Below are 25143 nucleotides of genomic sequence, written 5' to 3'. Positions count from 1 at the left end.
CCTCTTAGAAAAGTTTGAAAGGCTTTTAAGAAATTATTAAGGGGGCAAAGGCTTATGTTTATTTCTTTTACCAAAAATTGGCTACATCATTTGGAAATATTTGAAATTTCAGTTTTATCAAATATCAGGCATTGAAAGAACTATAGAATGTCACAACATATTTCATTTAATCTACCAAAAATTACTGAAAACTACCAAAAAACTACCAAACAACTACCAAAAATTGCTCTTTTAGTTTGTCTCATGGCGAAAAATCTCACAGAGCTGAATTGGCTCAGCTGAAAATGAAATTTGACCAAAGATTAGCCTTAATGAATGAAGAAATACAAACTATGCAACTACAAGTTGACAAGTTCAAACGAGAAAGAGATACCTTCAAAGAGATTTTAGACGGTGCCCAAAAAATGATGAGTGAACTCAGAGCTGACCCTTCAAGAAAGAAGGACTCTGCGTCAGACATCAAGAGACAAAGAGAGGTAAGCAACAACAAAAAGAAAAAGAATTGAAAGATGAAGAGACAAATGTACTTTTGTTCTTTACTATATGTTCCCAGGCTAGGTGAAAAACTTAAAAAGAATCTTAAGTAATTATTTAAAGATAGCTATAAAGAGTAGTAATGCTTTGGGTATTTTTCTATGTTCAGGAAAGGATTGAGCTACAGTGGAACAGCGAAGTGGAGTCTATCAGATCCCATGTACTTGCGGAAGCTCCTATGTGGGGCTTACTGACCAGAATTTAAAATGCGATTATTATAACATCAAGATTCTATTTTGTCTACCTTAAAGCAGAATTTTAAACCTGAAAATTTCACATCAGCTCTATCAAAACATTTTTTTTTTTGTTCCGGATCATTTAATCTTGTTTGACAATGTTTCTTTGATTTTTAGGGCCTAGAATGTAAAGCAAATTTTCGGGAAAACAATTTAAATTAAGAAAGTTTATTCAAAAAGTGTCTTTGAATAAAGAAGCGGGTGATTTGGGCGTTTACTATGGTCAGATAAAGTGAAGTTCATCTATTCGTTATGCTACAGCAAGAAACAACAAATAAGTAGTTTAAAATAACATTTCTCACGATCTAATAGTAAGAGCCATAACTGATGTTTCAATTCCTTCCAATCGGAGTAAAGAAGGAAATTGAAGTATCGGCCTTAAGAACAACGCCTCTATATTGTCTACACTGCCTGATGTTATCTTTCGTTATTGCCATATATTAAAACAAATGGATCCTGAACTAGTGTAATTGGTTGACAGTTAGAAAAAAAGATGTAATCTATGCCAAGTTTGGCCAACGTATACCAAGCGTCGTCATTTGGCAACAAAGTTGTAAAAAAACTGGCAATTTTGAACATATATTCAAAACGTTACATCCTTAGAGAGCAATGAGTTTTTCTCTTGGGTGATCAAAATATGACAAATATTCTATTGGGTCGTAATTTTCCAATTCTGTAAAAGAGGGGAGCCAAAAGACACCCTGGCCGCAAGCAAAAGGATTGGCCTTGGCTGAGCCAGACACTCAGCTGTGGAAGCCAAAATCATGGTTGCAATGGTAGCTACAGCCTAGTAGTGAGTGAACCAGGGCCCATAGTCACTGAAAACTAATAAAAGTCCTATTGAAAGAAATTTTGATCGGAAAGGATCGCCATTTACTAGGATCTAAAATGTACTTATTTATTTCAATAGTTTTTTAGTTTTCAGTTACTATGGGCCTTAGTTTATTCCTTAATAGGTTGCAGCCAGCGTTCAAACCATGATTTTTGCTTCAATTTACATACCGTAGTCAACTAAAATTTACGACGGTCATCAAGTATAATGAGCCGTGGCAACTGCTGTTGTATGAGCTACACAGCTTAAATAAAAAGTAACAGTAAACACACTATTAGTTGTATGATCAAAAGATGTAAATTTCTTTAGCCTCTAGTCTGATGAATTGAGCCGAAGTCTTTCGTTTAAAATAAAAAGCTACAATAAGCGTCCATACGGGTAGTAGTTCATGACGTTTATTTCACCTAAATGAGCTCGTATATTTTCTTTTAGATTTTTTAAAATAAAAAAATATCTATCACACGCCCCGAGGGACCCAACTCGTTTCTAAAATCAAAACCAGAACAAAAAGATAAAACAGTCTCAAACAATAAAGTATTTAAAAACAGGGGACAAGATAGGAACGGGCTGAGAAACATCCCGAGGTTTACTCTTCATCACACTCTTTGAAGATCATATTAATAATATTTACTTAACTCATTCCCTGTTTCAGAAATCTTTCTGTTCTACCACGGGGCTGAGAATCAGCCTGAGGCGGGAGGAGCCTGGGCGTGGAATTCTTTTTTTGGGGGGAAAGTTTTCCATGCAAGGGCTGGTCAATCTATTTTTGGAAATCAGAGGCACAACGTACCCCTCTTGCAACCAAGTTTTTCTTATCTACCTTTTTTGGAAGAAGAGAGTATGGAACTGCACTATCTTTAGAAGCAATTCTCAAGGCTCTTTTTTTAGAGGATTCCATGTTATTTAACTCTTTCCTGGGAAATGCCAGGGTACCAAACAGGGCGAGTATATTCAAGATGAAGGTTCTCAATGGAAGGATAATTTCTAAAAGAATGGACATGTGGAATGTCATATATATTTAGGAGTCTAAGAAGGGAGCTAGACCTACTAGCTTTATAGATGATGCTTTTAATATGGATACTCTACTTTAATTAGAAAGAAATTGTTACACCAAGCAATTTAAAGCAGGATTCAAAAAATTCAAAGTTAGGTCATCGAAAATTTCTATCTGTCCTAAAACTCCTTATCGATGTGGCCAAGCACAACTGAGAGAAGGAAGAGAACTAGGAGAGTACCTTGGGGTACCCTACTGTCCACAGATACTGGATTAGAATATTGTGGAGAGAGTGGGTTATAGAAAGAGGATTCAAACTGCTTATATTCTGTTTGGTAAGAAGGAGGGAATGAATCCCACAAGGAAAAATTTCACACTGAATTTAGTGACACTTTTTCAGTGACAACCCTGGTTTCATGTTGAATTCAGTTGCAACTCTTCTTTCACATTTGTGGAAATTATCTAATCTCGGCAATTTCTTTTTCTTAGCTTTCTAATACTTCTCTCAATCCTCAGTGGGAAATAGAGGATAAAGAACGGGCAAAATTAGTAGTTGGTACCTGATAAACCACAACTACAGCTGGTAATTGATAAGACAATACTGGAAGGCTTTGGACGATGGAAGTGAGGAAATGTTAAGATTACTGGCGGTAATCTCAGCAGGTTCAGGTATGCTGAAGCTAGGCTGATCTAGTCGCCTGCCACATAGATTTTAACATCAGAATACCATTTTTATTGCTTATTTTTAAACAGTCCTTTGACCTTGTTTTTGTAGGTGGATCGAGTAGATTTACGGATTTAATTTTTTTTCTTTGTTTATTAGCTTCGGCTGGCTTACCATTTCTGAAAAGCTTGATTTTTTTCTAAATTAATAATTGACGGGTTGATTGATATGACATTTTCATTGGAGTAGTTTTTAATTTTTTTTCGTGGGAACAAATTAAATATTTATCTTTTACCTTTTTGTGGAAAGTAAAAGCTGTTTTCTCTTTTTTAAATTGTAAACACTATTTTTCTTTTGCTAGAGCGTTTAGATTCAACTGATTTCAAATTCCTATTATTGTAAATACTGGCCCTATCTTAATATTAGTGACGGTGGGTGAATGATAGGAAATAGGATTGACCCATATTAACACGTCATATTAACCTATAAATTAAAACTAAATAAAAAAAAAGTTTTTTAACTGAAATTAAGGAGTAACACTAAAACCTAAAATGAACCAAATTATTACATGCATGGGGGGTCTTTCCCTTGTTAATACCTCCGTCTTTACACTGCGTATTTTGTCGTAACTCTTTATGAATGACGCCTGAATCGCAAAGGAAGTTTAACTAGAATAAATAGCTCGTTTAAAGGTACTAAAATATTTTAGCATCAAGATCGAGGTATTGACGAGGGAGTGACACCCCTCATATACGTAATAGTTTCCGTTTGCTTAAGTTTAAATTTTGCTCTTTACTTTCAGTTGAAAAAATTGTTTTTTATATTTAATTTTCGATCGTTTTTGAATTAATGTATCTCTTGATAACGTAGGAGGAGGGCTAGGTGCCCTCCAAGTATTTCTTCTGGCAGAGAATGCAAAATTCGACATTTGTTTACACCGGAGCATCTATGTTTTGGGGGTGTTTGTTCTCTTTTTAAAAAATTAGACAAATCTTCTCAGGCTCGTAACCTTTGATGGGTACTATTATATTCTATGACTTTTACACATTTTGGATAAGTATCAAAATTCCATCCGCTACTATTGAGCCGCATCGCTCCTTACTTACAGTACGTTGCCACGAACAGTTTGATCTAACACTAAGATTTTCAAAACATAGTTTTTGGTGGAATAATAAAATGGCTTGAGATAAATTTTAGACGTCGCAGTTTTGAAAAAGGCCTTCTAAAATTAATCTGTGATAGGTTCCCCTGATAATTTTAATTCAATTTTTTGTTTTACTCTATAAAAGTTGATTCTTGCTTACATTTAATCTAGCTCCCTTATAGGAAAAAATAAATGAATGAACCTGGTCTCCTATTGAAGGAGACCTGGTCTCCTAACCAGATATCATAATGATACACTAATTCGTCATAGTCCTGTACCTCCAAATAAGCTTTTTATTCAAGAAATGAGGTTTATAATTTTCGATTAGAATTTTTATTTTAACTTTGGGGTTTTTAACTTTTGCTTTTTATGTTATAGATCGAAGATACTCATCAACGACTTCAAGAATTTCATTGCCAGATAACAAATTTAGAAGATGAGCTGACGGAAGCACGAATGGAAGCTTCAAAAGTGAAAACAGAATACATAAATGAAAAATCGGAATGGGAAATAAAAGTAGCCGAACTCCAAACTAGGATTAATGAGGTTTTACTTTAATTCATCTGTTATTTATTTTTTGATCAAGGCCCATCTATGATTCTGGCTATATAGATGGCATCATTCCCCCAATGACGGCAATGAAATTTAATAATTTTAACGGCAATGAATAGCAACTGATGTTAGTATCTGTTATTTATTTATTATTATCTGGATTAATGAGGTTTTGCTTTAATTCATCTGTTATTTATTTTTTGGGAATTTAGGGCAGACTCTATATTCTCCATGTATTATTAGTAGAATAGGGTATTTAATTTAGGCAATGGAAGCTCAGCATGATTCAGTGTGAATTCAATCATTGGAAGATTCCCCCCCCCCCCCCCCCCGACCACAAATTTCACTCCCAACCCCAGGTAGAGAATCAAGAGATTGGTGCCAGTACTACACCTGGTCAGCATGCGAAAGCTTTTTAAGTTCAGTATCACTAGCAAATTAGTTTGGATTAACCCATCATATATGGCAAATAATGACAGGAAAACTATTGTTGTTGTCGTTGTTAATTTAGGTCACATTTTGACTCTGATATCCTTAAAACCCTTCTACCGGATTTCACTCTAACCTACTATCTGCTTTCCTAGTCCGTAAGACCATCGTTAATCAAGTTATTACCAGTAATATTTTGCTCCACTTCACAAATCCTTTGTTCATATTTTAATGATTTCTCCAATTTCCTTATCTTCCTCTAATTTTCCTATGGCCAATCACTAAATTTCTTTTACAGGGCCAACTGCTCTTTACTAAACTTAAAGGTCCAGTTGTACAAAAAATAAATGAAATATTTTATCTTTTACCGACGTATTTGTTATACGTCGGTATACAACAGTGAAAGTCGATATTCTCCAATTTTAGTCTTTCATGGTAATACATACACAAATATAGTTCAAACCCTTAGAGGGATCCCTGTGGTGGGACGACTATTAGTTTTATGTGCTTGGACTTAAATAGCAGTGCCCTTTGGTCGAGTTATCCTTAAATTTTTTTTCAGAACTTTTGGACTTTCTTTGGGGCTAGTCAAAGGTCAATCACACAAGCTAATTGGGATAATCATCCCCTACCTCTACATATTCACTAGACATTTTTCAACAATTAACAGATTAAAGTAATTAAAAATCTTAGTTTTATGCAACTAAATCAAGACACAGTACTCACTCTTAAAGCAACTCCAACACGTCTCGGTCTCAAAAAGTCCCCGCACCAGCAACCAACAAAAATGAGGAACATGAATAGTATCCCTGTCTGCACTACAAGCAGATTCCTATCCAGTACTCATTTCCTCCTTAGTGGCTTGAGTTCATGAAGAAGGTTTAACGGTGATTCCCCTAATGCTGCCATTTACATAACCAAAGTCATAGATGGTTTTATTATTGACTACGGTTACAGGTGGTGATATGTTTTCTTTTCCAACGACATATTTTTTAGCTTCTAAGCAGTTTTCCATTGATTTTATGAAATTTATGTCTGATGATTGAATCAAACGTGAGACCCGTTATTTCATATGGTAAAAGAACGACATGCTACTCAAATGAGCCAACAAGTCTTTGTACTTGTTGGGTCAATCGAGAATGTATTTCTGAAGTCATTGTCTTTAGAAATACATTCTAGACACTCAATGTATTGTTTCTGGGACCCTAGACAACTGATGTTAAGCGTCACAATATTGTAACAAGTTATTTTGCGCAATCAATTTCTAAATTGTATTTTTTGTAAATGTTATAAGTGATCTGTTTTGGTGCACCTTTTTTGGCACCATTCCGAGAATATGCATAACATAGTGATTTGGGATGTTTACTAGGCAGACATATTTTTTGATGGTTAATGAAACTTGTTTTGATCTCCAAAAAACAGTAATGACTGCAAAGAGCATTATTATTGTAATGTAATGGTCCTGAGAACATCAATTTTTCGTTAACAGGCCTGTGCATGAGTTTGGGTCCCCACTTTCCCATCCAAGACCCGATACCCCCTCCCAAACAGGGCCACAAGTTCATCTCTAGGACCTCATATTCTATTCCAGGGCTTCAATGCCCTCATCCCCTCAAGTTTTTGTCCCCCAATGATTTTTTCTAATTTGTTCAGATTTTAGGAGGAGGGCTTTAATTTCTATATTTTGGTCTTGGTTTTATGAATTTGTCAGGATTATATATATTGGTTATAAATTTTTTAGAGGTTGGCGATAGTTTCTACAGTTTGGTCTTGATTTCTATAGTTTGATTTGATTTTTCTGCTTTGGTCTGGGTTTTTAGAATGGCCCTCAATTTTATGAATTTGTCTGGATTTCTAAGCATTGGCTGAATTTCTTTGTATGATTATGATTCCAATGAGATTTTTCTGGTTTGCGATGGACCAGTCTTGATTTTTACAGTTTGTCTTGATATCTGTGGTTTGGTCTGGTTTCTAGGGTTGACACCAATTTTTATGAATTTCTGTGGATTTCTATGCAATGCCTAGGATTTCTGTGAATCCATCCATGAATTTTAAGATAAAACGTAACAAATTAGAAGACACTGACAAAAAACTTTTAAGGTGAAAAGTAACAAAACAAAAGACAATTTGAATAAGCAACTTTTAAGGTGAAACGTAACAAAACAGAAGATGCTTTGAAAACAATTTTGAAGCTGAAACGTAGCAAAACGGAAGACGCGTTGAAAAAAAAACTTTTAAGGTGAAACGTAACAAAACAGAAGATACTTTGAAAAAAAAAAATGTTAAACGTAAAAGTGCAGAAGACACTTTGAAAAAAAAAACATTTAAGGTGAGACCTAACAATTCCATGTCGGTTTTAAGGTGAAACGTAACTAAACAAAAGACACTTTAAAAAAACTTTTAATGTGAAATCAAATAAAACAGAAAAACACTTAGAAAGAATTTTTTAGTGTAAAACCTAACAAAACTAACGACACTTCGAAATAATAATTTAGAAGGTGTAACGTAACAAAACAGAACACACATTGAGAAAAACCTTTAAGGTGAAACGTAACAAAACAGAAGACGCTTTGGAAAGAAACTTTTAAGGTGAAACGCAAGAAAACAGAAGACACACTGGAAAAAACTTTTACGGTGAAACTTAACAAAATAGAAGGCAGACGGAAACAAAATTAAGGTGATACATAAAAAAAGAAAAAACACTGAAAAAACGTTTAAGGTGAAATGTAACAAAACAGAAAAAAATTGAAAAAAAAAACTTTTAAGGTGAAATGTAACAGAACAGAAGACACTTTGAAAAAAAAACTTTTAAGGTGAAACATAACAAAACAGAAGACACTTCGAAAAAAACTTTTTAAGCTGCAGCAAAACAGAAGATACTTTGAAAAAAATTAAGGTTAAACGTAACAATACAGAAGACACTTTGAAAAAAAATAATTTTAAGGTGAAACCTACCAATTCCGTGTGGGTTTTAAAATGAAAAGTAACAACACAAAAGACACTTTCAGATAAAAATTTGGAAGGCGAAACGTAACAAAACAGAACCCAAATTGAAAAAAAACTTTTAAGGGTAAACATAACAAAACAGAAGATACATTAAAAAAAATTTTGAGGTTAAACAGAAATAGAAATTTAACAAAATAGAACGCACACTGAAAAATAAAATTTAAGGTGTATCAAACAGAAGACATATTGAAAAAAAAATTAATGTGAGAAGTAACAAAACAGACGACACTTTGAAAGAGAAACTTTTAAAGCGTAACAAAGCAAAAGACGCTCTGACAAAACACTTTTAAGGTGAAACGTAACAAAACAGAAGACATTTTGAAAAAAAACTCTTAAGTTGAAACATAAGAAACACAAGATATATTGAAAAACTAAAACATTTTTAAGTTGAAAGGTAACAAACCGAACACATTGAAAAAACACTTTTAAGGTGAAACCTTGCATAACAGAAAACACTTGAAAAATTTTTTAAGGTGAAACGTAACAAAACAGAACACATTGAAAAAAAACCTTCAAGGTGAAATGTAACAAAACAGAAGACGCTTTGAAAAAAACCTTTTAAGGTGATACGTAACAAAACAGAAGACACATTAACACAGAACTGTAGAAACATGATCAATCCATAAAAATCCAGAAAAATCCAATAGAGATCATAATCAATGCATAGAAATTCAGGGGATTTTGTAGAAACACAACCAATGCATCGAAACCCAGGTGAATTCATAAAAATACGGGTCAACCCAAGAAATCTTGACCGAACCATACAAATCAGGACTAAACCATAGAAATACAGACCAAACTTTAGAAATTATAGCCAATCTCTAAAAAATTATAATCAATGAATAGAAATCCTGACAAATTTATGAAATTAAGACCAAGCTGTAGAAATTAAGGTCTTCCTCTTAAAATCTGGACAAATTCATAAAAGAAAAGAAAAAAATTAAGGAGGGAGGGGGCAAAAACTAGGGGTGGTATAGGGGCGCTTGAGGGGTATATGGGGGCCTAGAGGGAGACTCGGGGTTCTGATGGGGGCATTGGGTCCTGGATGGGAATGTGGGGGCCCAAGCTCATGCGAAAGCCTATTAATAGAAAACCGACATGCTTAGGACATTTACATTACAATTATGTTACCTGGATGGTTGTACTCATTACAATTTTTTGGAGATCAATACAAGCTCCAAAAAAGGGGCCTGAAATAGGTCAATGGTTACACTTACCAAAAATTCAACAGAGAAATTTACTTTGCAAATAACTTCTTATGATATTGTGACACTTAACATCAGCTGGCTAGCGTTCCAGATACAATGTATTGATTGCCTAGAATGTTTTTGCCTAGAATGTTTTGAAACAACAACGACTTGTTGTTTCAGTCAAGGATCTTTTTGTTCTTTTACCATATGAAATCATGGGTCTCATGTTCGATTCATACATCAGATATAAATTTCATGAAATCAATGGAGAACTGCTTAGAAGCTAAAAAAGTTTCATTGGAAAGGAAAACATGTCACTATCTAAAACTATAGTTATCAATAACGTCATTTAAGACTTTGGTTATGTAGATGGAAACATTGGGGGAATCGCCGTCAAACCTTCTTCATTATCTTAAGCCGCTAAGGAAGAAAAGAGTAGTTGATAGGGTTCTGCTTGTGGTGCATACAGGGATACTACTAACTTGATAGGAGTAGAAACTATAACCATTGGTTTAAATAGGGGGACGCAGATGTATGGACCACCATGGTGGCTCTTTTAATTGGTGGCACGGAGTGAAGAGAACAAAAATAGTGAAGGGTTGCTTCCAAAACATATTACGTTCCTTCGAGATCGAGTTCTGAGGTTTGAAGACATGAAAAAACCGTTAGAAACGATGTGGTATAGCGAAGTCTGAATCTGAAAGTGGAAATTGTTGGTTCTAAAGTTAAATGCACTACTGTGGAATCCTCATGCTTACTTGACCAAGCCATATTACAAAAAATCTCGAGTAAGAATTAAGTTAATTCAAAATTAATACCGTAAATATCCTCGTTTTGACTTCTTAACGGTTTTATTGTTTTGTAAAATTAAACAACCTGCTAATTTTAATGCAACTCCAGAGTTCGAAGTTGAAGGAAGCAAAGACCATCAAATGTTTGAAGATCTGAAAGATAGTGGACAATGGCCATACAAATCACAGATGTGATAGGTGTAAACTAGTAAAAGTGATCTACAACCCATAGTAACCAAAAGTTTTAAAGAAACCTTTATGAAAAATATTTTCATGGTGAGGGGTAATTGCTAATCGAAGGTAATTCAGGAATAGTAACTTGTAATTTCGTCCATCTTAATAGTAAAAACTTATTGCAAAAACACATTTATGGACATTTCGAAAAACAACATTCGAAAATTCGAAAAATCCAAAAAAACGTCAGTGGCGTCAGTTCAAAATAGAAGTTGTATCGCATTAACTAACCTGGTCAAAATCCTGTATAGGAATTACAGTTCCTACTCTTGAATAACAAGAGAAATCCCTTTTTTGAATGGGTGGCCTAGATGTGTCTCCTCTAATGCTTTTTTCCCAGGGGTGATTGCACTAAGTCAGTAATTATTAAATGTTATTAGGGGGTTCATGTGGAAGGAAATTACTATATAGTAATTTTTCAAAGAGCCCCCTGAATATGGGCTCTTTGCAAAGAAGAGTGTGCTTTCCTTGTATTTTTTCCTGGCAACTTCTTGTGGAATAGGCGGCTGTGGAAAAACATTCTATTTTCAAAAAGTGCTCTCTATTCGAAAACTGAATATTTTAGTCTTTTTTTAAGAGAGCCTCAGACACCGCAGTCTTGCACTCTGTGAGGCACAAAACTGGAGTACCCAGAATTAATTTATTTTCATCCCTAAACCATAAATAAGTCATTTTAAATCATTCACTATCGTTAATCTTTAAACCATCAATTAAATAATCATAGTGGACTTAATTAAACTATTAAATATGTTTTAGTATTTTACTGTTCCACAGTGATGTAAGTATAATCTCACACAAAATAATCAATACAGCAGAATAGTTTTAACGTTATCCCATAATTTTTTTAAATTAGTCTGTTTTAAGGCTTGGAAGAGGGTGGTTACTCATTTGACTCAAAAAGGGGGTGTTACTTTGAGAATTCACTCTGGGTGGCACCCATTCTAGTTGTGTCACTGACTATATTTCCGATGCCGAGGCCTATGGAGCTTTGCAGCAATATGCCAGCAAATGCAGCAAATGATTATTTTGAGTGCTTATTTGTAAGGTCAAAGTGTAATTAGAGAACTAATAGAAGTTCTGTGTGTACGACCATGATTGGGTGACATTTTCCCGTAAGCAACCCCCAAAATTTTTAGCACGCTTGACGTAATGGCACAGCAAGCAGACGAAAGTGCAGTGGAAGTGATAGACCTGACCATTTAATACTTACTGAACATCCTAAATAATTTCTTAGACCACACTGCTTTTCCATTTATGAAAAAATAATTGAAGAAAAAACGGGTTTAATTTTTTTATATATAAAGCAGTGACACAAAATAAAATAAAAACTACACTTTAGCTAACAAAAATAAAAATACTCCGAATATTTCGGCCCCACGTCCGGGAGCCTTTTTCAGCGGAAAAAAAACAACAAAAAAAGGAGAAAATTACAACAATTTAAGATTTTTTTTAGACATTATAAAAATGCCACGACAAACTAAACCAACATAAAAAATATAAACAATAAAATATATAAGAAACAAAACTCACATTATAAAACAAACACTCCCGCACTGACTGTAACTTTAGAAAAACTGAAGTAATTGTTTATATTGGCACTTTCCTCTGCCACAATCGATGTATAAATGGGAATCTATTAAAAATGAAAATTATAAATACTTGCAACATTAATACTCTTTTCGTATTGTTGCAAGGATTTATAATTTTCATTTTTAATAGATTCCCATTTATACATCGATTGTGGCAGAGGAAAGTGCCAATATAAACAATCACTTCAGTTTTTCTAAAGTTACAGTCAGTGCGGGAGTGTTTGTTTTATAATGTGAGTTTTGTTTCTTATATATTTTATTGTTTATATTTTTTATGTTGGTTTAGTTGTCGTGGCATTTTTATAATGTCTTAAAAAAAACTCTTAAATTGTTGTAATTTTCTCCTTTTTTGTTGTTTTTTGTTCCGCTGAGAAAGGCTCCCGGACGTAGGGCAGAAATATTCGGAGTATTTTTATTTTTTGTTAGCTAAAGTGTAGTTTTTATTTTATTTTGTGTCACTGCTTTATAAAAATTAAACCCGTTTTTTCTTCAATTATTTTTTCGTTACTGAACATCTTATAGTTGAAGAACTCAAGCGTATTTTTTAACTCTTTTTTTCTTTTGAAACTGTTGACAAATTACATCCATTATATTGGTATGGTAATTAAGACCCACGATATAATAATCAAAATTGTTCATTTTACAAATATTTTAGTTAATAAAAAAAAGTGCGATTTATTTTGAGAAATCACAAACTTACAACAAACACTTAATCAATGTCAAAAATTAACTTGAAGACAATAGAATCGGTAATTAGCATTTTGAATTATACCAGAAATTGTATATCTGCGCAAAAACTTGGTTTTTCTACTATAAGTTATTCTGGTCACATCCAGATTGAACGTAATTAAATACGGATCTAATATCAGGTAATTGAGTGAGAATGGAGGCAAGAAGAGTGAAGTTTGAATGCAGTGAAAAACGTGAAAGGGGGATAAATGCCCCTAAGCGATTAAGTAAGATTGATGAAAAATGGATAATTAAATCAAGAGAAATCAAAAAGAACATCAAAACAAAAACAGGAAAGGTACTGTACTAGAAAGTTTCTGGGTTAAGTTTTTTCTTGTTGGAAGCGAGGTTTTCTTGAATTAATAGCATGTATTTTAATCATTGGAAATAAGTAAATCGAAACTTAATACCTTCAGAAGTTATAAGAGGGCACCACCTACTTCCTATAACTCCCGATATACCTGCTATAGCACAATATGTTCTTTGATAAAAGTAATGTTATAATGTTTCCCAGAAACCAATTTTTCAAAAAAGCAAAGAGCGATATTAAAACCTAATAAGAGAAGAAATTAAGCAGCATAGGTAATAAAGTCATAAAGTCTGACTATGATAATAGTCGTAAAGTCATACAATAAGTAAAGCCTAAAACGAATATGTCTTAAGATTAAGTCTTACAGTAAATGTATCTTAAATGAACAGAAATTATAATAATTAAGAGTGGGAGTGCCCTTTAAAGCGTCAATAGGCTAGATTGTTCTTTTGCGCTTTATAGAAAACTAATTACGCTTTAAATAATTTTTCCATTATAATATTATACAAAATTTATTCTTTTTATGTTTTACTGTATTTAAAACAGTCAATTTAGTTTTATTTGTTTGATATGCTGTAAATTTTCATGAATATGTTACCTATTGAAATCTATTCCTTCCGAACATGCAGAAATCAGTTAAGAAGTTATTAATTCACCTCCAAATATCACTTCAGCAAACTAAATGCATTACTTGAAAAAAGTACATGTTTATCTTGTAAAATTTAATGTAACTAGAAGTTTTCTGTACTTTCGTTGAAGTTTGATTAAGTCACCAATTATACTTAACTCAGAGAGTTAACTTATTTTTTGCAAAAGTCGAACTTCGCTCGTGTTTACTTTGACTCAGTCTGACGCTTTTTTAAAGCTCATATAATCCTACATCACCAATTAATCCCCATAGCTCTGAGTCTTTGTTCTGATATAGCACCTTGCTCGTTTTGTTCCGAGCATTTATTCCCATACCGCTTAGGACTTTTTTTTGCTCTAAGACAGTCTAAGACAGTTTTCTTTTATCTCTTTACGAATATTTTCTCTTTACGATATTTTCTCTTTTCTCTTTGTGATATTTATTCTTATATTTTTGCGATATTTTCTCTTTTCTCTTTGCGATTTCTTTTCTTTTCCATTTGCGTTATTTTCTCTTTTCTCTTTGCGATATTTCTCTTTTTTCTTTAGCTCCGGAACCTACCGATGCAGTCCACAGCTTGGACTTGTATCGTTATTGCACAAGAAATAAATCCAGATGTCTGTATCTTCTTCCTGTCTTTTATGTTCTTTTAAACCGTTCTTCTATAGTTTATCATTACATGCCTTTATAGATGTCATTCTTATTTCAAACTGTCTGTCGTTATCACAGTTAGAATACTATTGTTTTTCAGCTTCCATTTTTATAGGCTGAGAAGGTAGCCCTACTTTAAGATGACGGTTTATCTGTTACTATTACTGAGAACGAGTTCGTCAAAATATAAATATAGGGGCTGGGGACATTTTTTTTCTTTTTTTCATGAAATCAAATACAAAAAGAGTATTACCAGAACTCTAGTTGTTGGGATTTAATATGGATAAGGGGGTAATCTATCCCCTAACTCCCTTAATTGCCAACCCTGGCAATTATTTCCTTTTCTTATTTCGATTTTCGTTGTCTATGATGGCTATAAAAATGACTGTTCTTATATTTAATTTTTCTTCTTTTTTAAGTCACCTAACTCAATCTTTTACAGTTTTCTATTTCATTATGTTGCAGGTAAAACTTGAATAAATAATTAGTATCAACTCGGATACTCCAATTCTATCAGAAGATATGAACCATAGAGTCACCGTATATAACAGAGGGAATCTCCCATCTTGACAAGATATATTTTTTCTTTTTCTTTACAGAAAAATGAAGGTACCACAACAAGTGGCAAATGAGACTAAAGTAACCAACCAGGTCAGAGCAACCACTATTTTGTTGCTTTAATCAATGGCCATTCTAGCCTGTTTTTTTTAACCTATTTGTGGTTTCTTTAATCCAGGTTAATATAATTCGGCTACGATACCAAGTTTTAATGAACAAAACTGAACTTGTTTCCCTCTCTTATATTTTGACTACTATTTGGTGTGAACACCATATGCATTTTCAAACAAGGCCGTATCCAGGGGGGGGTACGGAACTTGATCCACCCGCTGAAATCTTTGTTTCACTCGTAAAACATAATAAAAATGTATGTAAACAAATTTTGTTTGTGTTTTTTCAGTTGTTTGCGTACCACTCCCCCCCCTAAAAAAAAGAATCCTGGATAGACCCTTTTTTCAAATGGCTTTTATTCTTTATTCTGTGTGACACTTTCACCAGTATTTTTTCAACTTAAAATTAAAGGAAAAATCTGGCGTTTATTTACCGCCGCATTTTAATATTCTCTTGTTACTTTTTCATTCCCTTTCAGCTTGAAGAAGACAGGATTATGTCAGCAGGCCGAAGTCGCATTCCAGGAATGAAAAGTCGCCTTGAAATAGCATGGCAAAAAGAAAGGGAGGACCTGACGAGGATTGTCTCTGAGAATTCAGCTCTTGCTAAGGATTTGCGACAAACTCTGTTTGAGGTAAGAGTTCAAAAGTTTTACGTTAGATTGTATATCGCTTATGGGTCTTTGTGATCTAAAATACTCTTACTCTTTACCACCAAAAATCTTTTTAGAATCTCTTTTTGAAAATTTTTTCAGTAAAAAGATTTCAACCTATTAATTTTTAAAAAATGAAAAAAAATGCTAAACAATTTTACTGACAATTCTGTTTCTACCAGCTAAAAGCCAATAGTTACTACATTAGTTAAATTAATATTTACTACAAAAGTTGAATATATTTTCTAGTATTTTTCTTAAGCAACCAACTTAGCCAGGGGCAAAAAAAATAGCAAACAGGAAATCTTTCAATGTACGTGCATATGTACGTGTACGTGCAGGATTTCTTGAAGAGGGAAAGGGGTTCACCTGCAAACCAAGTTTCAAGGGTTATTTTCTCAGGTTGTTTCTTTAGCTACTTAGGTTATAAAAGGTTATATATTTAGGTGAACATTTTGAGCAAGGAAAAAAAGAATAAAGATGTCTGTTTAACTATATAATATCACCAACTATTTCAAAATGGTGCCTTACTTCCATTTTTAATACCATTAGCAGCTACAATAAGTAAAGCTGCTCTAACAAGTGGTGCTCCAGCCTTAGGAACATATGCAGGCAAAAAAGTTGCTGATGAAATTTCTGGTAACTCTAGTGGAGCTTTACAGTTATTTTATTTAAATAAAAAAAAAATAATTTTTTTAGCTGAAAGTAAGGAGCGACATTAAAACTTAAAACGAACAGAAATTATTCCGTATATGAAATGGGTTGTACCCTCCGCAATCCATCGCTCTTTACGCTAAAGCTTTTAATTGTTTGAAAAAGTAGAATTGTGGCAAAGAGTCAAACTTCAGCGTAAAGAGCGAGGGATTGCGGAGGGGACAACCCATTTCATATACGGAGTAATTTCTGTTCGTTTTAAGTTTTAATGTCGCTCCTTACTTTCAGGTAAAAAAATTATTTTTTTTTTTATTTAATTTCTGAACGTTTTTGAATTAATGCATGTTTGGTTTTGGCTCTCCGCACATAAATTATTAAAATGAAACTTGTATATTAATTCCTTTTTTTGGCTAAATGGCTTTCTCTTAGTTTTGATCAGACGATTTTGAGAAATAAGGGGTGGAGAAGGAGGCCTAGTTGCCCTCCAATTTTTCGGTTACTTAAAAAGGCAACTAGAACTTTTAATTTTTAATGAACGTTTTTATTAGTAAAAAATACACGTAACTTAAGAATTAACTTACGTAACAAACTTTCATACCTTATATTTTTATTATGTATACGAGGGGGTTTGTAGCCTCGTTAATACCTCGCTCTTTACACTAAATCGTAAGTTTTGTCCCAATTCTTTAAGAATGACCCCTGAATCAGAAAGGCCGTAGAATAAATAGTTGAAATTATTAAAAATACTTTAGCATAAAGAGCAAGGTATTTATCTCCTCCTAAATACCTCGCTCTTTACGCTAAAGTATTTTTAGAACCCCTCATATGCGTAATTATCTCTGTTCGTTTTAATTTTCAATGCTACTTCTTCCTTTCATTTGAAAAAACGTTTTCATGTTTATTTTTCATTGTTTTCTTATAGTAATGCTAGAAAACCCTGCGCCCTTTTCATTGAATTCTTCTTCCCCCATGACAGATTCCTCCAAGGAAAGATCCTCCAACATAGCCCCCTCTTCTCATCCCCACCCCAAAACAAAATAAAATCCCCCTGAAAACGTCTGTACACTTCCCAATAACCATTACTATATGTAAACACTGGTCAAAGTTTGTAACTTGCAGCCCCTCCCCCAGGGATTGTGGGGGAGTGAGTCATCCCCAAAGACAAAGTTATTATGGTTTTCGACTATGCTTAACAAAATGGCTATCTCAAAATTTTGATCCGTTGACTTTGGGAAAAAATGAGCGTGGGAGGGGGCCTAGATGCCCTCCAATTTTTTTGGCCACTTAAAAAGGGCACTATAATTTTTCATTTCCGTTAGAATGAGCCCTCTTGCGACATTCTAGGACCACTTGGTCCATACGATGACCCCTGGGGAAAAGAAAAAAAAACAAAAAAAAAAAACAAACAAATAAACACGCACCCGTGATTTGTCTACTGGCAAAAAATACAAAATTCCACATTTTTGTAGATAGGAACTTGAAACTTCTGTAGTAGGGTTCTCTGATACGCTGAATCTGATGGTGTCATTTTCGTTAAGATCCTACGACTTTTAGGGGGTGTTTCTCCCTATTTTCCAAAATAAGGCAAATTTTCTCAGGCTCGTAACTTTTGATGGGTAAGACTAAACTTGATGAAACTTATATATTTAAAATCAGCATTAAAATGCGATTCTTTTGATGTAGCTATTGATATCAAAATTCAATTTTTTAGAGTTTTGGTTACTATTGAGCCGGGTCGCTCCTTACTACAGTTCGTTACCACGAACTGTTTGACCTGGGAAAATTGGCTGAGCTTTAAATTTACCTAGCGCTGCGCAAAAATTTGGAAGAGCTTTAATACTTCAAGGTACACAGAAAATCGTTGGAATGGAAAATGTCAAAGCTCATGTGAAATGTGGAAAGCCCAAAAAAAATATTGATTTTGCAGTTTCACTCCCTTATCTAAAAAACGAGAAACACATAAACAAAGAAAAAAAATCAAATGATACCCTTAACAAATAATGATATAACTGCTGAATTACATCATTTTCGTCACTTTAGAGGTTCTTTGGTGCCATCTGACATTGTAATTATCTTTTCTGTCTATATTTTCTTTCTATCTTTTCTATCTTTTCTGTGTAATTGTTTTTTTCTGTCAATAGACTTTAAAATCATGTCTTTGTTTAATTTTTATTTTTTTACACAATCAACTACTTTAGAATCAAAAGCCTTAGGTGTGAACAGATCAACCATTTCACCTTCAAAAATAAATGGTGATAACGGTTTTGTTTCCTTATTTAGTTTCTCCATTTATTAGTTGTTGATTTTATTAGACAAATTTTTGAATCTGAAATTATTTATTTAACAAAAAGATATCCGTCTACCTACTAACAAGTCTCCGATAGTGCAATAGTTTAGAGCACCAGACTCGGAAAAGGAAGGTATCAGGTTCAATTTTGGAAGCCTGCAGCATTTTTACTGATTCTGCATGTTAAATGAAAACACAAAACGTTTGCAAAAATTATTCAACAGGCCACCTTGGCCTAGTTAGCTGCACAACTGGTCTGACACTGCGGTTGCAATCCAACGCAGTTCGACTCTTACTGTTACCTCGTGTAGCAGTTGATGATTTACCTGGCCCATACTGTCACTATTACCTCATGTAGCAGTTGGTGATGTCGATACGATCAATCCCTATATCAACAAGTAAGAAGCAGTCAGCTTCCCTCCAAACAAAAATTCCTATGAGCTTTCCTCAGAACCCAGGCTGGTGTGATTCACCAACAGACACAAAAAATTTAAATGAAAAACTGCCTATGGGAATAGTTTTGCAATTTTTTTTAATTTATTAAATTATTTTCAAATATTGTTTGTGGACTTAACAGAATATGCGCAATATTTATAACCATTTAGTTTTACGTCTTTTAAATATTTTTCACGAGGACAAACTGCAATGCTGCTTGCAGTTAATTTCCATTAGTCAATTCGCCCAATTTGCACATACCAAGCAAATTTAAACAGAATTAATAAGCAAACTTTTCTCAGCCTTTCTTTCTACTATTCTTAGTTATGTTTCAAGTACTTCAATCAGAATTGCCCCAAGACCTAAAGAAGCTCATTTAGCAACAACTTATTTGAAAATAATTTTCAACTGTTGAAATTGAACCTTTGAGTAATGACGTGTAATTGGGTAAAACAGTATGCAAAACCTTAGCATTTCTAGAAAAGATGGTTGTATTTTTAAAGTTTTGGAGAGGATAGTGTGAAAAGTAATAAGGGTTTTGTTTACATTATGTGTTAAAATTTACAGGATTAACTAATATCTATAACCATTTAATTTCACTTGTTTCATATATTTTTCATGAGGAATTTTGTTCATGTTTTGTGTAATTTGTTTTCTCGTTTAATTATTTCTTTGTTGGTAAACTCACCCGATCTGCATATAGCAAGTAACTCCAAATAGAATGAATAAGATGTTTTATACTTAGCCTTTCTTCCTACTATTATTATATTCTAGCTTTTGGTGTGGCGCTTCGCGCCACACTAACACCTAGCTGGTGGGGGTGCTTCGCCCCCCCCCCCGAGCCCCCCCCCCCCCTCGCACGCGTAAGCGTTTACGTGCCATATTAGTTACGCGCCATTGTAGTTATGTCCCTGTGTCCCACCTGTGAATATATATATATATATATATATATATATATATATATATATATATATATATATATATATATATATATATATATATATATATATATATATATACATATATATATATATATATATATATATATATATATATATATATATATATATATATATATATATATATATATATATATATATATATATATATATATATATATATATGTATTATATATATATACATATATATATATATATATATATATATATAAATATATATATATATATATATATATATATATATATATATATGAATAAATATATATATGTATATATATATATATATATATATATATATATATATATATATATATATATATATATATATATATATATATATATATATATATATATATATATATATATATATATATATATATATATATATATATATATATATATATATATATCTTATATATATATAAATAAGTTGTCTGTCTGTGGATCTGTGGATCAGGTGACGTCATGTTTCTGTGTCGGCTGACGTCATGTTTTCGACTGACGAAATTAGGAAATTACATTGGGACACAAATGACGACCAGGACACCGGCACATAGGGAATATAAATGACGACCGGGACACTCAAAGAGAAAGTGACCGGGACACAAGGAATGTTCAATTAGCAATCACCATCAACAAAACACAACTTATTTATATATATATAGATGTCCCGGTGTCCCGGTCGTCATTTGTGTCCCGATGTCCCTGTGTGTAACTTCGTCAATCAACAAACATGACGTTACTCGACACACACACACACAGACACCTTATATATATATATATACTAGCTGTTGGGTCGTCATTTGTGTCCCGATGTCCCTGTGTGTAACTTCGTCAATCAACAAACATGACGTCACTCGACACACACACACACAGACACCTTATATATATATATACTAGCTGTTGGGGTGGCGCTTCGCGCCACCCCAACACCTAGTTGGTGGGGGCGCTTCGTGCCCCCCCAAGCCCCCCCCCCCCGAGCGCGTAAGTCGTTACGCGCCATATTAGTTACGCGCCATTGTAGTTGTGTCCCTATGTCCCACCTGTGAATATAGATAGATATATGTCGTCATTTATATATCCCCGTGTGTGTGTGTGTGTGTGTGTGTGTGTGTGTGTGTGTGTGTGTGTGTGTGTGTGTGTGTGTGTGTGTGTGTGTGTGTGTGTGTGTGTGTGTGTGTGTGTGTGTGTGTGTGTGTGTGTGTGTGTGTGTGTGTGTGTGTGTGTGTGTGTGTGTGTGTGTGTGTGTGTGTGTGTGTGTGTGTGTGTGTGTGTGTGTGTGTGTGTGTGTGTGTGTGTGTGTGTGTGTGTGTGTGTGTGTGTGTGTGTGTGTGTGTGTGTGTGTGTGTGTGTGTGTGTGTGTGTGTGTGTGTGTGTGTGTGTGTGTGTGTGTGTGTGTGTGTGTGTGTGTGTGTGTGTGTGTGTGTGTGTGTGTGTGTGTGTGTGTGTGTGTGTGTGTGTGTGTGTGTGTGTGTGTGTGTGTGTGTGTGTGTGTGTGTGTGTGTGTGTGTGTGTGTGTGTGTGTGTGTGTGTGTGTGTGTGTGTGTGTGTGTGTGTGTGTGTGTGTGTGTGTGTGTGTGTGTGTGTGTGTGTGTGTGTGTGTGTGTGTGTGTGTGTGTGTGTGTGTGTGTGTGTGTGTGTGTGTGTGTGTGTGTGTGTGTGTGTGTGTGTGTGTGTGTGTGTGTGTGTGTGTGTGTGTGTGTGTGTGTGTGTGTGTGTGTGTGTGTGTGTGTGTGTGTGTGTGTGTGTGTGTGTGTGTGTGTGTGTGTGTGTGTGTGTGTGTGTGTGTGTGTGTGTGTGTGTGTGTGTGTGTGTGTGTGTGTGTGTGTGTGTGTGTGTGTGTGTGTGTGTGTGTGTGTGTGTGTGTGTGTGTGTGTGTGTGTGTGTGTGTGTGTGTGTGTGTGTGTGTGTGTGTGTGTGTGTGTGTGTGTGTGTGTGTGTGTGTGTGTGTGTGTGTGTGTGTGTGTGTGTGTGTGTGTGTGTGTGTGTGTGTGTGTGTGTGTGTGTGTGTGTGTGTGTGTGTGTGTGTGTGTGTGTGTGTGTGTGTGTGTGTGTGTGTGTGTGTGTGTGTGTGTGTGTGTGTGTGTGTGTGTGTGTGTGTGTGTGTGTGTGTGTGTGTGTGTGTGTGTGTGTGTGTGTGTGTGTGTGTGTGTGTGTGTGTGTGTGTGTGTGTGTGTGTGTGTGTGTGTGTGTGTGTGTGTGTGTGTGTGTGTGTGTGTGTGTGTGTGTGTGTGTGTGTGTGTGTGTGTGTGTGTGTGTGTGTGTGTGTGTGTGTGTGTGTGTGTGTGTGTGTGTGTGTGTGTGTGTGTGTGTGTGTGTGTGTGTGTGTGTGTGTGTGTGTGTGTGTGTGTGTGTGTGTGTGTGTGTGTGTGTGTGTGTGTGTGTGTGTGTGTGTGTGTGTGTGTGTGTGTGTGTGTGTGTGTGTGTGTGTGTGTGTGTGTGTGTGTGTGTGTGTGTGTGTGTGTGTGTGTGTGTGTGTGTGTGTGTGTGTGTGTGTGTGTGTGTGTGTGTGTGTGTGTGTGTGTGTGTGTGTGTGTGTGTGTGTGTGTGTGTGTGTGTGTGTGTGTGTGTGTGTGTGTGTGTGTGTGTGTGTGTGTGTGTGTGTGTGTGTGTGTGTGTGTGTGTGTGTGTGTGTGTGTGTGTGTGTGTGTGTGTGTGTGTGTGTGTGTGTGTGTGTGTGTGTGTGTGTGTGTGTGTGTGTGTGTGTGTGTGTGTGTGTGTGTGTGTGTGTGTGTGTGTGTGTGTGTGTGTGTGTGTGTGTGTGTGTGTGTGTGTGTGTGTGTGTGTGTGTGTGTGTGTGTGTGTGTGTGTGTGTGTGTGTGTGTGTGTGTGTGTGTGTGTGTGTGTGTGTGTGTGTGTGTGTGTGTGTGTGTGTGTGTGTGTGTGTGTGTGTGTGTGTGTGTGTGTGTGTGTGTGTGTGTGTGTGTGTGTGTGTGTGTGTGTGTGTGTGTGTGTGTGTGTGTGTGTGTGTGTGTGTGTGTGTGTGTGTGTGTGTGTGTGTGTGTGTGTGTGTGTGTGTGTGTGTGTGTGTGTGTGTGTGTGTGTGTGTGTGTGTGTGTGTGTGTGTGTGTGTGTGTGTGTGTGTGTGTGTGTGTGTGTGTGTGTGTGTGTGTGTGTGTGTGTGTGTGTGTGTGTGTGTGTGTGTGTGTGTGTGTGTGTGTGTGTGTGTGTGTGTGTGTGTGTGTGTGTGTGTGTGTGTGTGTGTGTGTGTGTGTGTGTGTGTGTGTGTGTGTGTGTGTGTGTGTGTGTGTGTGTGTGTGTGTGTGTGTGTGTGTGTGTGTGTGTGTGTGTGTGTGTGTGTGTGTGTGTGTGTGTGTGTGTGTGTGTGTGTGTGTGTGTGTGTGTGTGTGTGTGTGTGTGTGTGTGTGTGTGTGTGTGTGTGTGTGTGTGTGTGTGTGTGTGTGTGTGTGTGTGTGTGTGTGTGTGTGTGTGTGTGTGTGTGTGTGTGTGTGTGTGTGTGTGTGTGTGTGTGTGTGTGTGTGTGTGTGTGTGTGTGTGTGTGTGTGTGTGTGTGTGTGTGTGTGTGTGTGTGTGTGTGTGTGTGTGTGTGTGTGTGTGTGTGTGTGTGTGTGTGTGTGTGTGTGTGTGTGTGTGTGTGTGTGTGTGTGTGTGTGTGTGTGTGTGTGTGTGTGTGTGTGTGTGTGTGTGTGTGTGTGTGTGTGTGTGTGTGTGTGTGTGTGTGTGTGTGTGTGTGTGTGTGTGTGTGTGTGTGTGTGTGTGTGTGTGTGTGTGTGTGTGTGTGTGTGTGTGTGTGTGTGTGTGTGTGTGTGTGTGTGTGTGTGTGTGTGTGTGTGTGTGTGTGTGTGTGTGTGTGTGTGTGTGTGTGTGTGTGTGTGTGTGTGTGTGTGTGTGTGTGTGTGTGTGTGTGTGTGTGTGTGTGTGTGTGTGTGTGTGTGTGTGTGTGTGTGTGTGTGTGTGTGTGTGTGTGTGTGTGTGTGTGTGTGTGTGTGTGTGTGTGTGTGTGTGTGTGTGTGTGTGTGTGTGTGTGTGTGTGTGTGTGTGTGTGTGTGTGTGTGTGTGTGTGTGTGTGTGTGTGTGTGTGTGTGTGTGTGTGTGTGTGTGTGTGTGTGTGTGTGTGTGTGTGTGTGTGTGTGTGTGTGTGTGTGTGTGTGTGTGTGTGTGTGTGTGTGTGTGTGTGTGTGTGTGTGTGTGTGTGTGTGTGTGTGTGTGTGTGTGTGTGTGTGTGTGTGTGTGTGTGTGTGTGTGTGTGTGTGTGTGTGTGTGTGTGTGTGTGTGTGTGTGTGTGTGTGTGTGTGTGTGTGTGTGTGTGTGTGTGTGTGTGTGTGTGTGTGTGTGTGTGTGTGTGTGTGTGTGTGTGTGTGTGTGTGTGTGTGTGTGTGTGTGTGTGTGTGTGTCGACTAACGTCATATTTTCGACTGACGAAATTACAGACCGGGACATCGGGACACAAATGACGACCGGGACACTGGCACATCTATATATATAAAAATAAGTTGTATGTGTGTGTGTGTGTGTGTATCTGTCGAGTGACGTAATGTTTGTGTGTCGATTGACGTCATGTTATCGACTGACGAAATTACAGACCGGGACATCGGGACACAAATGACGACCGGGACACCCGCACATAGGGAATATAAATGACGACAGGGACACTCAAAGAGAAAGCGACCGGGACACAAGGGATGTTCGATTAGCAATCGCCATCAACAAAGCACCGGGACAAAAATGACGACCTGGACACAGGGAGTATAAATGACGATCACGACATATGTAAAGAAAAACTAAAAAACTAAAAAAAGGTAAAAACTACAAAAAAAATAAAAAGAAAAAAACTAAAAACTAATAAAAACACTAAAAAATCTAAAAAACTAAAAAACAAAAAAAGAAAAAAAAAGAAAAAAAAGAAAAAAAAGGAACAAAAATGAAAAATAAAGGAGAAAAACAAAACTAAAAAAAAAACTAAAAAGAAAAAAAGGGGAAAAATACAAAAATTTATTTCATCATATACCATTT

The 25143-nt window shown here is 35.6% G+C and overlaps 1 protein-coding gene across 1 annotated transcript in view; it reads left to right on the top strand.

Moving 5' to 3' along the window:
- The window catches only part of LOC136040707 (centrosomal protein of 290 kDa-like), a 229687-nt gene that overhangs the window by 153872 nt on the left and 50672 nt on the right, over window positions 1–25143 (top strand). The window contains exons 26-28 of the mRNA XM_065725009.1: window positions 236–476; window positions 4783–4950; window positions 15661–15866. Of these exons, the coding sequence (XP_065581081.1) occupies window positions 236–476; window positions 4783–4950; window positions 15661–15866 (615 nt within the window). The remainder of the gene's footprint in view (window positions 1–235; window positions 477–4782; window positions 4951–15660; window positions 15867–25143) is intronic.

The sequence above is a fragment of the Artemia franciscana genome, chromosome 21, assembly GCF_032884065.1.
Source record: "Artemia franciscana chromosome 21, ASM3288406v1, whole genome shotgun sequence".
In the NCBI taxonomy this organism is placed as follows: domain Eukaryota; kingdom Metazoa; phylum Arthropoda; class Branchiopoda; order Anostraca; family Artemiidae; genus Artemia; species Artemia franciscana.
This window is presented reverse-complemented; position numbering and strand designations above follow the sequence as displayed.